The 15285-nt window shown below is 33.2% G+C and overlaps 1 protein-coding gene across 2 annotated transcripts; it reads right to left on the bottom strand.

Annotated features, from left to right (window-relative positions):
- Nucleotides 1–228: 228 nt before the first annotated feature.
- LOC139519147 (protein C19orf12 homolog) lies at nt 229–6112 on the bottom strand. Of its 2 annotated transcripts, none has more exons than XM_071310969.1 (5): nt 6044–6112; nt 3960–4127; nt 2929–3021; nt 1862–2407; nt 229–1067 (listed from the first exon to the last, which is right to left on the bottom strand). In XM_071310969.1, exons 2-4 carry the CDS (start codon nt 4051–4053, stop codon nt 2187–2189), a joined length of 408 nt encoding a protein of 135 aa, XP_071167070.1. In that variant the 5' UTR covers nt 4054–4127; nt 6044–6112; the 3' UTR covers nt 229–1067; nt 1862–2186. The 2 variants fall into 2 exon arrangements, with proteins under 2 accessions (XP_071167070.1, XP_071167069.1); XM_071310968.1 differs by having other exon boundaries at nt 5964–6072.
- Nucleotides 6113–15285: the final 9173 nt, after the last annotated feature.

Raw genomic sequence — 15285 nt, 5'->3', positions numbered from 1 at the left:
GCCCTGAACTGTTGACTGAATGATGAATTCACAAGGCAGGTGTTAAATGTATAGAAGGGTACACCTACAGTGTTAACAAACAATGTCTGACTCCTTCGGAAGTTCACGTTTTTTTACAGTAATTTGTGTCTTCTAAGTTGATTAATGAGTTTTGAACATCGGTTTAACTACTGATGCTTTTAATCTAGTAAGTCATTAAAATTATAAATCAAAATCAGAATACATAAAGTTTTTAATGACAATTTATTTGTAAATGTAAATGTACAAATATAAAAATATTTTTAAAATATTTTTATGGGATGAAAATGTCTCTAGTTATTCATTCAAAGAAAAGTAACTCTAGTATGATGGTAATAATTTAACGATATAGACATACTAGAAAAACAATCACATAGAAACAAAACTGTTATGCCATACATCATCATGTCACATACACATAAGTTGTATAGAGAGGAAAATCATTATCCCAGCTGTGTTCTTATGTTTCTAAAATCTCCTAATAAGACACATATATCTGAGGCATACATGATTGATAAATTATTTAAAGAAAATGTATGATTATCACATTATTTCAATTACATTTGTATTACTCATTTGGGTATGGATGATTCCATGACAGTGATGTATAAACAGTGAAATTACATACCAGTAGACATGTATGCACAAGCAGAAGCAAAATGATAGGCACTAATTTATCATGGAAATCATGGAAAATCAAATGGACAACTAGATAAAGGTTATCCAACAAGTGCAACATGTGCAAGTACCAAGAGGTTGGGGCAGTCAGATCAAATTACTTGAATCAAAGAGTACAACATCATAGCTAAACAAAATTAAAGGGTACATCTTTGGGAATTTGATGCTTCCAAAACCAAAAGACTATATTTTGTTCACGACTATAGGCCAAGACATCCTTTCAAATGACTTGCTGTGCATTAAGTCAACAAAAATATTGTGTATAAAACATCTTATAAATTTCACTTAAGTTTGGTTTAACTAAATTTAAACCTACAAGATTATATTGACATAATATAGGTTTTTGCCACAAAATTAATGTGTTTCAAGATCTAACATATCTATTGCACAATACTGTGCAATTGAATATTTCTTATTGAAACTTTTGAAAAATGTTGAAAAAAAAAAATCCCTTAAAAAAATGGTAAACTGAGATCCCCCCAATTTATTGAACCCCCCCTTTGAGCAATAACCCTTAAACTCAATCCCATGATTAACTTTGTAATATTGAACCTTGTAGTACGATTTCAGAGAGATCCATACACTTAAACAGAAGTTATTGTCTCATGATTGTTTGGAAACTAGAAACATGCTCCTTTTTGGCCCGTTTTTTGGCCCTTAAATCCTACATATTTTGGGCAATTAACCCAAAACTTAATCCCAGCCTCCCCTTTGTTATTTGGTACATTGTGGTACAATTTCAGAGGGATCCATGCAATTACACACAAGGTATTGTCTGGAAACTAGAAAAACGCTTGTTTTGGCCCCTTTTTGGCCCTTAATTCCCAAACTTTGGCCCAATAACCCCTTAAATGAATCCAAACCTTCTACTTGTGATTTTAAACATTGCAGTATACTTTCAGAGCAATTAAAAAATACTGGTAAACAAGTTATTATCCTGAAACTAGAAAAATGCTTGTTTTAGCCTCTTTTGGGCCCCTAATTCCTAAACGGTTCGGACCATCATCCCCAAAATAAATCCCAACTTTCCTTTTGTGGTATTGAACCTTCTGAAAAAATTTCATTAAGATCTATACACTTAAACTAAAGTTATTATCCGGAAACCAAAGTGTCTTCAGACGACGACGATGCAGACGAGGCTGACGACGCAATCATACCATTATACGAACCCAAAATTTTTTTGGGGTCGTATAAAAAGGTTAAAAATATCTGACTGTAAAGCTAACGTATACATGATATAAGAATGATAAGAGAATAAAAATACAAAATATAAAAACAATAGACGACAAAAAAAACAAATGTCAATGTCACTTTCCAGCAGTATAGAATGCATGTATATTCGAGGTTGAAAATAACAATTAAATCAGATTTCAATGCTATCATTCAGATTCAACAGGTCAATGATTTTAATAGTCTCTTAGTGAATTACCGCTTTTATAACTTAATTTTAACAATGATATGAAATCGTTAATGATTCCTCATCTACATCTTTATCCCCCTTGTGGATCCTTAGAAAAGTTGCGTATAAGGTGTAATAAGACTTCTCTTTGAGCTTGGTTTCCTATGAATCTGGTTAGAGCCTCAATTCCAGTGCCTCCTACTAGTTCCTGTACTTTCTGAACAAGTTTTGCTTTTTCACTATCAGATAAACTATATAACACTTTTAACAGTGAATCATAATCATCAGACTGCCAGTAACCCAACACTGATCCTAAAAGCAGGTAAATATCATTGTTTAAATCTATATGTACTAGTACTATGCATGGTCTTTTCAATATTATTTGTTTATTCAACAAATTTATTTTGTGCAAAATAATATAAGAAGTGATTAACAAATTTATTGTGTAATGCAATTTCTAAAGTATTGTTTATTTATATACACATGTAAGTATATCTCCTTACAAACATTTACTACTAACATGACTAAGTTTATTAAGTTTATACCATCAGCAATATGTAAAATATAAACCTAATACCATTTAATTTGATGTGTTATGATCGAAAACACAGGTTTAGCAATATACCTGAAGAAAAAAAATATCTTTTTATTTTCTTGAGATGTTGTAATTGTGATAATTTCTGTGTTTTGTGTGATACATTTGTGTATATTATTTTGTAGTGTACCATTTCAATGGCAACTACGTAAAGAATGATTTTATTATATAACATGTAACTAGTCAAGTAAATTGTATAGTATATATTTACATGTACCATTCTAAAATAAGTACCTACCTGCAATACCACCAACCAAAGCCCCAGGAGGTCCACCTACACAACCCCCTATAGCAGTGCCACATGCACCATATGCTACCTGTTTGAAAATTCCTACAATATAAAACAATGATATGGAAATACTCGAAAGATTTCAGAAAACTGAAGCATCAATGTTGTCTATAAAAGATTAATAAAAACAATAAAAGGAATCTTTTCCCATATATATACTGCATTACATTAAATAAATCACAAATAAGTAAATAGTCAACTAGATTAGTCTCTATGTAGGTAAAGTATAACATCTGATCAAATTATTCAAGGACTTATATATTTATACAATTACATATGTAGCTACTGTACAGCATACACAAACAGAAATTTAAAAATAATGACAAAGATTAAATCAAAGTGCTTGTAAGCACAAAAGGGTAAAGATTGCCTTAGTTTATCAATGGGAGTTAAAATTTAATATTGCATTGTCAATCATTTGTCAATAAATCCTTAGTTGTAGTTGATTGAACTAAAATTCTCGACAATTGGTGATAACTTCAAATTTAAAGATAACTTTTTAAAACAACGACATCATCTATATTTTTAGAACAGATATAGATTTCTTCACTTTACAAAAGTTATGTATTTTTCTTAACAGGTGTAGTGTCGTTTTGTGACTTGAATATCTGCTCATATATGAAATTGATAAATTTCAGGAAATGTTCATGAATAGGATGTGTAGAATGTTATGATCAATGCACTATATTTTTTTCGTATAAAAAAGGAAATGGTAAGCCTTCAAAGATTTAAATATCAAGTCAGTAACATAAGGTTTTGATTGCATTTCATGCAATCTTTACCCACAAATTTTATTTTGAGAGAAACTACTTCATTGTGAGACTAAAACATCCTAAGTGTACCAGCATGGCTTTTTAGAATATTCTGTTAAAAGAAAAGAGATCTTTTTTATGTTATATTTCTTTTAACATGTTTAATATGTCTGATAATCATGTGTTTTTTTTACAAGTATATTCTCATAGAATCCATTTACTTTTTACCTTTTGCACTTGCCCTTAAATCAGGATTTGTGGCAAGTATTTCCATTAACTGATTATAATATGGTATAAACGCCATTCCAATGAAAGATGCCATACTGATGACAAAATTTTTGATTTCCTCTGTATAAAATTGAGAAGTTTATTTATTTGAAATCATCTGGAGCCACACTGAAAATATAAAAATCAATATATCATGTTGAATATAAATGGAATTAAGCAAGGCTAGGAGTTAATTTCAAGACTTAATCAAATTTCAATACCAATTAAACTAACAAAATAAAAATAATAAAATTAATATATGATCTTAATGATTTCTGCATTGTATTGGATGTATAAATAATCAAAGATGAATTAAATCATACCTTTTAAAATGTTATATCCAATTTATTTTAGGTATTGTATTAATCTAGCAGTTGAAATAAATAGAATACAATATATATACCCCTACATGTTATAAACTTGATTTGTCTTCAAATAAGGTTATATGGATTGAGTGATTGTTGGTTGCTTAACATCCAGTGGCAAATATTTCATGCATGTTTAGGATGATAAGGTTATGGAATGAACCAGGTTTGATCTATGATTATTAGTAAATTTATTTTAGAAAGTTAAAATGCTAAATTTCGACAGGATTATCTTTCTTGTCATGCTTGTACATGATGTAGGGTTTTTGTTTTCTTATGATATCTTAGTGGCATATCCAACATGTTGAATTGATGGGCAAGGGTCTTTCTATGTCATAAATGTATATATACATAAAATTGAGAATGGAAATGGGGAATGTGTCAAAGAGACAACAACCCGCCCAAATAAAAAACAACAGCAGAGGGTCACCAACAGGTCTTCAATGTAGCGAGAAATTCCCGCACCCGGATATATTCTTATTTGTTTTGGAGGTTTCATATTAAACCAGAAGAAGCTTCATGATTCGAAAGATTAAAGTAACATCATGAAAGTTGTTTAATGACAGAACAACAGTAGATCTGATTAAATGGTGACGTTTTCGTTTACCATAATAGAGGATAGAAATGCCCTTACTGTCAGGCATCAAATTGGTAAATATTTTACTGTGTTTCGTCAGTGGTCTCAAATAATTATAATACATGTACATGTATCTTTATTTTTCGGAAAAAATTATTGTGATACGTCAAAATCGGTCAATTTTTTAAAAGAAAGTGTACATTCTATTTTCGTGCATTAAAATTACTGTTTACATCATTTGGCTAGAATTTTAACAGTAATTTGTCATTTTTAATGTACCCCCATTACAGGTTCCAGGGCATTGGTCCAAAAGGTTGTTGGTCCGAAGGGTCGTTAGTCCGAAGGGTCATTGGTCCGAAAGGCTGTCTATTTACTATAAAGATTTGACAAATCCGTAGGGGGGAGTAGGGTATGCCGAATACAAAATATTCGGTTTTCTCTGGTTAATTACGGCCATAATTTGGGATTATACGGCCTCATTGTGGGTGCACCCTCATTTCGGCACAACTCGGCCTATTCTGTAGCTACATTATTGAGGGTCTGATAGGGGGCGGGAACCCAAGAGTCCAGAGGCAGGAACTGGAAGTCAGGGGTGGGAACCGGGAGTAAAGGGGTGCGGGCAGACAGGAGCAGGGAATAAAGGGGTGCGGGCAGACAGGAACCAGAAGGCAGAAGGGCACGGGAACAGGAAGTTGGGGGCGGGAAGTGGATATTACTACCCCTTCTTCTGCTATCTCTTTAGGCTCTTATGGTGAAGGATTTATTGCACATACATGTATGACGCATAGATGACAGATGCATAAATACTGATTTGATGTTGTCCCGATGTGGACAGAAGAAAAATTCCAGATAAAGACTGCTAGTTAATCATCAAAGGGAAAGAAAAATAAAGTGAAAGTATTAAAAGTGAAAGTGGACAAGTTTAACATTTCCTAAGTGCATACAATTCGTTCTACTGTATTGTTACTAAATCGCAGAAGAAATAAATTTGTTTAAATAATGATTTACAAATGATTATCATACCTGAACGAGAAATCAAATATTTGTTACATGTGTTGTAAACTAATAACCTAACATTTCAGATATTTCAATGTAAACATTACCTGGGGCTTGTTTCTTTTATTGCAAGGGAGAAAATCATTAAAAAGTGGGGCGAAAACCAGTTATGAAATACAACACTGAACTAGGTTCGGACGCGACTATGACGATTTTACGCACTATCGGAGTGACGTTGATATATATAGTGAGGGGGGATATGAGGGATCCTGATCCCGAAATCCCGGGCTTAAAAACACGAAATCCCGAGGTCCCGAATTTAAATAAAGTAAATCACGACGTCCCGAAATCCAAAAAAAAAGAATTCCCGAATCCCGAAATCCCGAGCTTAAAAACACCTGATCCCGGATTCCCGATAAAGGTCCTATCCCCCCTCTATAGTGTCAGTTTATTAAAGCCATTAAGTTTGCAAGACGTCACGTGTAATAAATATTTTATTTCTTGTATACCAGTATGTTCCCACATCATATAATGATGAAAATTTGTTAAGCATCGCTAAAAAGGTATAATAAAATATTTGATTTGACTTAATTATAGGATATTTTCATTTTTTTGTCAGAATATTCCGTTTTTGGGATACGATTGCTTTTAAGCAATCTGTAGACTTATACCATTGGCTCAGGACCATGCCCTCACGTCACCTTTTTCTTCTAAACATTAAGGAACATCTCAGATTCTTATGATTGTGCTTTAAAAGGTAAACACAAACAAAGGGATTGAACTAAAACAACTTTCCTATAATGTTCTTTTCATAATCTTCATGTTTGATATTTCCCTTGACTTATATTCGTGTTTTTAGGTGTCACACCACCAATTACTCCCTCCAATTTAGAACGTATAAGTAGCCCTACTCTGACACAAAATAGTGCTTTTGATGTTCCTGTTTACTTAAACTAACCAACAAATTTGCAGAAATGAAACTTTTGGTGAAAGAGAAATATATCTAGGTCATTTTGAGCCAAAATTTACTTGTCTATGAGTTTGCATTAAAAATTGAGGATTAATGCGCTCCATAGTATACTAATTTTAGATTTCCAGAAAACCAGGTTTTTGTTTTGGAGTACCTCTGTTTGATGGTCAGTTATTTTGTTAGAAGGCTTTAAAGGTATGGTGAAAATTGGCATGTAGAAAGCTGATACATGTACAATTAAGGATATACCTGGTTTCTATGAAGTTAAACTTAAGGTAAAATATTTAGAAAGCTGTGAAAATTGCAAAATTTGGTTGAACAGATAGGGATTTTTAATTGGTGGTCTGACACCTTTAACAACACGGAAAATCAGAATTAAGCAGTATTTATATTTAGTGTTTTTATAAAGTTAGAAACACGTCAGAGGGAATTCCCCAGTTTTGATAAAAATGCGAGAGTTCTCTGAATTCCAATAAATCTATTTCTGTAATATAAGAACTTAATAAGTGGAGTTTTCTTATATGTCACCGTTATGAAACTGATATTTGATATTGTACTTCCATAAAGAAAAAAAAGAACCATCTAGGTCGTTTAATTAACATTTAAACAGAATATACGTTCTTGCTCCAGGGTTTGTTTAGGTATTTATGTGCATGCGTATAGTGATAGTATTCTTGACTTCAAGGGGTATAAGATTGAATGGTTGCTCTGGATTCCCCACTGACTCAATTGATTTATTTCAAACTCATGGGATACTTTTATGTATGTCTGCTATTGAGGGTTATTGTTGTTGCATAATTTTAAATCATATAATGCATCATTTAAATTAAAATAAATGTAGTCCACATCGTAAACTGGGTGTAACTACAACACCCCTTCAGGCGAAATCGAGTCTTCCATATTATCGTTTCGAGTTGTCTCCCTTCTGGAAGTAACTTTCGTCAATTTTATACAACACGTCGAGAAAAATTAACTCGTTCTGTCGATAAACGTCGTATTATATTAAAAACGATCGGAATTTAAACCGAGGAATGTGTACGGAAAGGAGTCATGACCACTGACCCAAAGGAAATTAAATATTTAAAGAGTTAGGAATGGGGTTCCTCCTAGAATTAACGTAGGAAAATAGGTGATAAGATACGAAGTGAAATACCTTCTCTCACTCTCAGTCTCAATGACTGCTGTGGAAAGTAAACTTGGAATTGATAGTACAAAAATAAAACACAATACGTATATTGTTCATACACTTGTATCCGGGATTGGCTATTTTGTAACTATTCAGATTACGTATATTACATTTTAAATGTGCAGTTGAATTAGTTTTCAAAATAATATTATCCAGCTACATGTATACATGTGTCAATGAAAACAATGGCAATCGTATCCCTCAGAGCAATCTGCTCTTTAATTTTACCTTCGTTGCGAGTTTCGTTACTTGTCTGCTCTAAAAAATATTATCGAGTCCGTACGTACGCTTCATCATAGGGATTCGGCTCTAGGAAATGGGCTTGCGAATATTAATCTATTTGCTTTAAAGGGGTGATGATCAGCTGTCAAATTCATGTTCTTCTTTAGTGTTGCCGCTAAGTTTAGCGAGACTGAAATTTTGTTCCTGCCGTCCGTTTATCATTTCCTCATTCAAGTACTAAGTGGTCATGCTATTGGTAGCTCTACTATGTAAGTAACTTTCATCTTAAGTCATATCGGCCGCTATATTAGCGGAATGTTGCAGAGCTGATCTAAAAGCTTGCTCTCAGTGAAAGGTAGCAGTCAGCACAGCCTGTTTATATAGTTCTAACAAAGCCTGTATACATATGGTTCTTACAAAGACTGTATATTATATAAAGTACATGACAAGAGAGTTCGTCACCTGCATGCATTTGCTATATATTTCATATAAAAGCAATTTTTATGGTTGGATTTTATAAACAAGTACGTAAAATTGTCTCAAGAATATTTGTTTATGTGGTCGTAGTTTTGTCTCAGTTGTTTTTAATTGCGATCTGTGGATGGTTTATCTCGTGAGAAAATAAAAATGAGATACAACAAAAAATACAACCAAATAAAAATTAAAAAAAACTGCAACAAAACTTCTTCTGTTAGAAAAGTTGCCAAGTTGCTTAAATTCAAACCAGAAATGACTCCAAAATATTGTTTAAAAAAAACGTAGTTTTGTATGAAATATAAAGTGAAAATCTCTATGACGAATACTTATGGGCACACTCTGATCTAATTTACTAATTGATGCTTGAAAATAGCATTATGAACACTACATCTAGCTGTGTTGTCCGGAACCTATAAATCCACGATTGATTTCGTTTGTTTCAGTCGAAATGATTGATACTACGATTTTATAACATCATCTTGGTATGTTACCATCTTTCATTAGTACCATATATCGCAAATCTTAATTTGACATTTATATTTTTTTCTTATCTGCGCATCATTTCCCATTCCATATTGTTGGTTCTTTAAATAGACTTCTGTATTGGAAATATGTATTAAAAAAATGAGGTATCTGTAAGCCTGTAAACACATTGCTGGCATTCCGTACATGTTATGAATTGTATATACCACATATGTGTCAAGAGTTTCAGAAGATTCAAAAAACCAGATTCCTGGTACCTTTGATAACTATTAACACCACTGGGTCGATGCCACTGCTGGTGGACATTTCGTCCCCGAGGGTATCACCAGCCCAGTAGTCAACACTTAAGCGTTTAAGGGTTGACATGAATATCAATAATGTGGTCATTTTTATAAATTTCCTGTTTACAAAACTTTGAATTTTCCGAAAAACTAAGGATTTTCATATCCCAGGCATAGATTACCTTAGCCATATTTGGCAGAACTTTTTGGAATTTTGGATCCTCAATGCTCTTCAACTTTGTACTTGTTTGGCTTTATAAATATTTTGATATGAGCGTCACTGATGAGTCCTATGTAGACGAAATGCGCGTTTGGCGCACTAAATAATAATCCTGGTACCTTAGATAACTATTTACACCACTGGGTCGATGCCACTGCTGGTGAACGTTTAGTCCCCGAGGGTATCACCAGCCTAGTAGTCAACACTTAAGCGTTTAAGTGTTGACATGAATATCAATAATATGGTCATTTTTATAAATTTCCTGTTTACAAAATTTTGAATTTTCCGAAAAACTAAGGATTTTCATATTCCAAGCATAGATTACCTTAGCCATATTTGGCAGAACTTTTTGGAATTTTGGATCCTCAATGCTCTTCAACTTTGTACTTGTTTGGCTTTATAAATACTTTGATATGAGCGTCACTGATGAGTCTTATGTAGACGAAATGCGCGTTTGGCGCACTAAATAATAATCCTGGTACCTTTGATAACCAATTAAATCCCAGGAGTATCAACAGTAGATATTGATTAGGCTATCTGCTATTGATTTCTATGTCTGTAACCATCTCTATCTGATATATTTGAGTCTTAAGTTTAAGAAGCAAAATACATATCCTTATGGTCAACAGTTACATCACACCCTAAAACTGGATTAAACAAATAAAACCACATCTAAAACGGACACATGCCAACGGTACCGAATTAATAACCTCCTTTGTTAAAGTCATACAACGTATGTATAAACTCATAATTATCAGTAAACTTGTTATATAAATAATATTTTTGCAGAAATAATATTTACTGGAAGATGGTTCTCTCGGTTGATATGTACCAGTAACGATCGATGCAGCGACCCAACGATGAAACGTAAGATATTGATGCCTGTGCACAAGACACGTGTTTCCGGAATACCGTAGTAAGATAACCTCAATGTTCTAATGTCGATGAATGAGAGCTGTTCCCCTGGCAAGTGTACAATACATTCCTATTCTTTTATCTAGTATGTACGCTGATTACAAAAAGTGTTGGAATCATAAACGGAAAGTTTTTGGATTATCAAACCAAAACGACACACTAAAATATTATCCAGGACTAAATTTGAGGAACTTTTATCACTACTTTATTTGAAGAGTACATATACGCAGATTTTAGAATTGTTGATGTAAACTTCCCCCTTTTAAAGTTATTTTTCAATGCAACGATTTCTTTTCAAAACTGTACCTTGTTCAGAAGAAATCGGTATCAAAATAGAAATGTCAGATAAACAAGTGAGAGTAAGGAAACAGGAAATATCTGATGAAATGTGCACCCAACATACGAATATACAGAGAAATATAGAGTACCCAAAGTGAGACCAAGAACAATTTAAAATCGCAATACAAATTGAAATGTTAAAACGACAATGACATACATAGCGCCAACAGGTAATGTACTAATTTCAGAAACACAATTCAATCTTTAAGGTATAAAGGATTTTTTTCTGAGACATGTACACGTGCCTGTGATATCGCCCTCTTTTTCGGAGAATACTCAACTAGTTTTAACAAACTGAATGATGTACATCATCTTTAATTAATCTATATACGTAGTTTCTATCACTTTCCATTTTTATATAATGCCTTATTCTCATTGTACGTATTCCTATATTTCCGATCCCATTTTTATTTGACGTTAACAACAAAATTAGAAATACCGGTAAGTGCAATAAGACTGAAAATTAACATACAATAGATCCATTTATTGGACAGATGCCAATATAGATATTCCAACGTCGCATAAATTGTTTATACTGATTCTTACAAGAAAAGAAAAACAGAGCAACGAATATATATAAGAAGTAGCAATATTTAGAAAATAACCAATTCTCGTCATATCAATCACTTGTGAAACTTCAACCACTCTGACCAAGGTCGTGATACTTTTTATCGGAGAACTTACGAGACAAAAATGTTGACAAGTATTTTATAAAAAGACGAAGTCCTTGATATCAATACGTGTAAAGTGTCTGATTTGATTTGTAAATTACAACTGTACAACAATACTTTATATTATAAGTTCGTCCTTCGAACGGTTAGGTGTAAACAGTTGATAATACTTCAAGGTAAGGCGTTGATGATACAAGAAAGACGACATTAACCTGTCAAATTTCAGCTGAGATGTTTTTGTCGTATACGCTTATAGCTAAAAGAAGTAACACGGTAGAACTCGTATCATTTTCATCGGATGAAGCACGAACGTGCATTTCAATTATCAGACGGGTACCTCTAGTGGAGCAGGAGCTATTTGCTCATCCGGGATATTTGAATATACCATGTTTGGTTTGGATCGTGTTTCTCAAGCTGTATGTTTCTGTTTACTGCTTTTTTGTCTGTTTGTCCTTTTAATTAAGGCGTTGTCGTGCTGTCTGTTTTTATTCGACTTATGGTTTTAAGTATCCTACTTGGAATCTTCTTCGTCAGACCCAAGGGTATAATTAGACTGGTGGTCTAATTGATAATTATAAAATATGCTTATTGACAGAGGAACATAAACGGTTTGATTATTTTGATTGTCGTTTTGATAAATTTGTTATCGTCATATACTTCGTATGTATTTAGCTTTCCATGATAATGGATATGACAATGTAACTAAGTTTAAAGATTTTAAGGATTCCTGTAGAAAACATGTATATAATGACAATTAATTCTGTCTGTTGAAGTTCGCAAGTAGACATCATTCAATAGACATTATACAAGTGTTTACCCTGTACAGATAAAGTGCGTTTAACGGATGGAACTCTTGGGAAAATGTGTCTAGCAATTGAACATTAATATTAAGTGAATGTGAAATATGCGTATTTATCTATTTTATTTCATTTTCATGTCTTTTATGCTTATTTTAGTATGTTCATATTTCATAACATTCCTACTGAAATAATATATTTTTGTCGTTCTAGATAATCTGGTTTATTCGTCATGATATAAGTATCCGCTTGTTTCGATTTATATGTAAATTTGTCGTGTTCTAGACATAACAGTTTATTATTTGCTGTTGAAAACATAACTTTACAGCTATATCATGCGTGTTCCTTTACATACTCAGTAGAACTCATCCTTAAACTGGAATATTTGACCAAGAGTGAGAGACTTTATGTGTTATGCATATAAATAACTATACGTATACTAATTTTAAACATGATTTATGCCCCTATGGTATGTTCTGCATTTGCGGCTGGTTTTTGTTTACCAATTTACCAACATTTTGTTTCATTTTTCGTTGTAAATTAAAAGTCCTCAATAGAAATTGTGGTAAAGAGAAATATTACATAACACTCGCTAGCCTTTTATCTAATTTATCCATAGACTTGAAATATCGAATGTGTTTTGCTAGGAACACATAGTATACATGCATAAACATGAAAACCAAATGGCATAGAAGTTAACAACTGTAGGTCACGCTACGACCTTCAACAATGAGCAATATATATATATATCACATAATCACCTATAAACTTCCCCGACATAAAAAATGTAAAACAGTAAAAAGCAACTGTCTGGTTGGTGTACAAACAATGAACGAAAGATTAATATGATATACAGCAACAAATGACAACCATTGAATTACAAGATTCTGACCTAGGACATGTACATACAGAATCTGTCGGGGTTTACCATGTTTGCAGGCGCCCAACACTGCTCTTACCTGCAACAGTAGTGAAACAACACAATATATGAACAAACTATAAAACTATGTTGAAAAGGCTAGGGCTTTACTCATCAGATTGAACAATGTAGCACAACAAGTAACAAAAAAAAAAACAAAAACAGACCGAACCAGGGTATTTATACATCCCCACAACAAAAAAGACAACAAGTAAAGATCTGAGAGTAGACGCAGTTACTGGTAGCTAGTTCCAAACCAATATCAACTAACACAAAAAATCTTGCATCTAAGACTTAAGTACCATATCTTATAACTTTCATTTGTATTGGTATATCTAAATTTTACAAATTATTGTTGATGACATCGTATTCTATCTTCGTATTGTTTCACCATAACTTAACTTGTAATTACAAATGTTTATTACTCCAAATGGTTTGAAATTGTTAAAATGTGTGAAAACCTTACATAATCCTTTATTCCGAAAAGCATGTTTTCATTTCAAACTTTCATATTCGGCATGGTGTATGATTAGAGAATTTACTTGTGTCGATGGTTTATAAATTTGGTGGTATCTTTGGGTAAAATGAAGAGACATTTACTGATCTGTTATAATCATGGGATCATAAAATTGCCTCATATTACCCATCAACGTGATTGGACATGGATAGCACGGAGAGTGGCAGTATTGGAACAGAAACTGTTCCATACTAAACGAGTCTCCTGTTATTTGATGTTCTATGCGTTTTTTATTCTTTCAAATTGTTTTTCTGTGTTGTATTCTGATATTATTGTTTTTAATTTCATCCGTTTTTTATAGCCATGGTGTTGGTTTTTTTGTTATTGTATTTATGATATTTGATAGTCTCCTTTGCATCTTCTTTTTCCAATTTGCATTGTTAAACATTACCTCCCTTGTTTTATATTTTAATAAAAGTACTTGTAGGTAGCTGTAGATCATACTGCCCGCGTCACACTGTCCCGATTTTTACGCCGATGGCAACACGATTATGGAAATGTTCAAAATCGGGACTGATCGTATCAAGATCGGGCTATTCGTAGTGCCATCTTTAACCATCGTAGAACCATCGGCCACTTTTTCTAGCCTTCGGGGACAACTTCGGTAAGGGTTCTAAATTTTTTAACATGTTAAAAAATCCCCGAAGGTGCGTCCGATGTTGAGGGTTCGTATTGAGTTCGTATCACCATCCTCACCATCGTAATGTCACCGGGAATGCATCTTTGAACATCGTATTGCTTTCGTGTTTCCATCGTTTCCATCGGGCAGTTTTGACATTACGATGTCTACACGAATGAATCACGAAGCTACCCGAAGGTCTTACGATGGCAACACGACTTCTTGAAGACCACGAAATCCCGTCGTGTTGCCATCGAATAAAAGTACGAAGGCGACAAGATGGAACTACGACGGGAATAAACCCAGCTAAATGTAAGTAAATTTTTCGCGCTAAAATACATTTAAAGTGCCATGCGCGATATGCACTGATCAGTCTAATACGACAGTTAGGAAAGACGTTCACAAAACACGGAGCTCATATCATATGATTCTATGAGACCAAGAAAGGCGACAGCGTTGTTTCTATTAATTCAAATGGAACAAGGAGAGCAGCTATTACAGTCTCAGGATTTACTTTCACAAGTAAAATATTATTCATAATGAAAATCATAAACGCGCATCGTACACCAACACTGCAGGTACACGTATATATGGAAACCAACTTTTTCTTCATTATTCTGATTTTTTATGTATCGTCTGCGTTGTTGTCACACGAATGTTTACTCCATAACCATTTTGTTTTCTATATGTCATATTTTGCCGCATTTGTTGCTTTCTCCACATCTTTCCTTTT

The sequence above is a fragment of the Mytilus edulis genome, chromosome 4 (assembly GCF_963676685.1).
Source record: "Mytilus edulis chromosome 4, xbMytEdul2.2, whole genome shotgun sequence".
Lineage (NCBI taxonomy): Eukaryota > Metazoa > Mollusca > Bivalvia > Mytilida > Mytilidae > Mytilus > Mytilus edulis.
Note: the sequence above shows the minus strand (reverse complement) of the source record. Positions and strands in the feature narration are given on the sequence as shown.

Coding starts and splice junctions, on each gene's coding strand:
- LOC139519147 (XM_071310969.1), bottom strand. CDS start 4,053: ATGGCATCTTTCATTGGAATGGCGTTTATACCATATTATAATCAGTTA. Junction 3,022..3,959: donor TTTAAGGGCAAGTGCAAAAG/GTAAAAAGTAAA, acceptor TTTATATTGTAG/GAATTTTCAAACAGGTAGCA. Junction 2,408..2,928: donor TTTGGTTGGTGGTATTGCAG/GTAGGTACTTAT, acceptor ACCTGCTTTTAG/GATCAGTGTTGGGTTACTGG.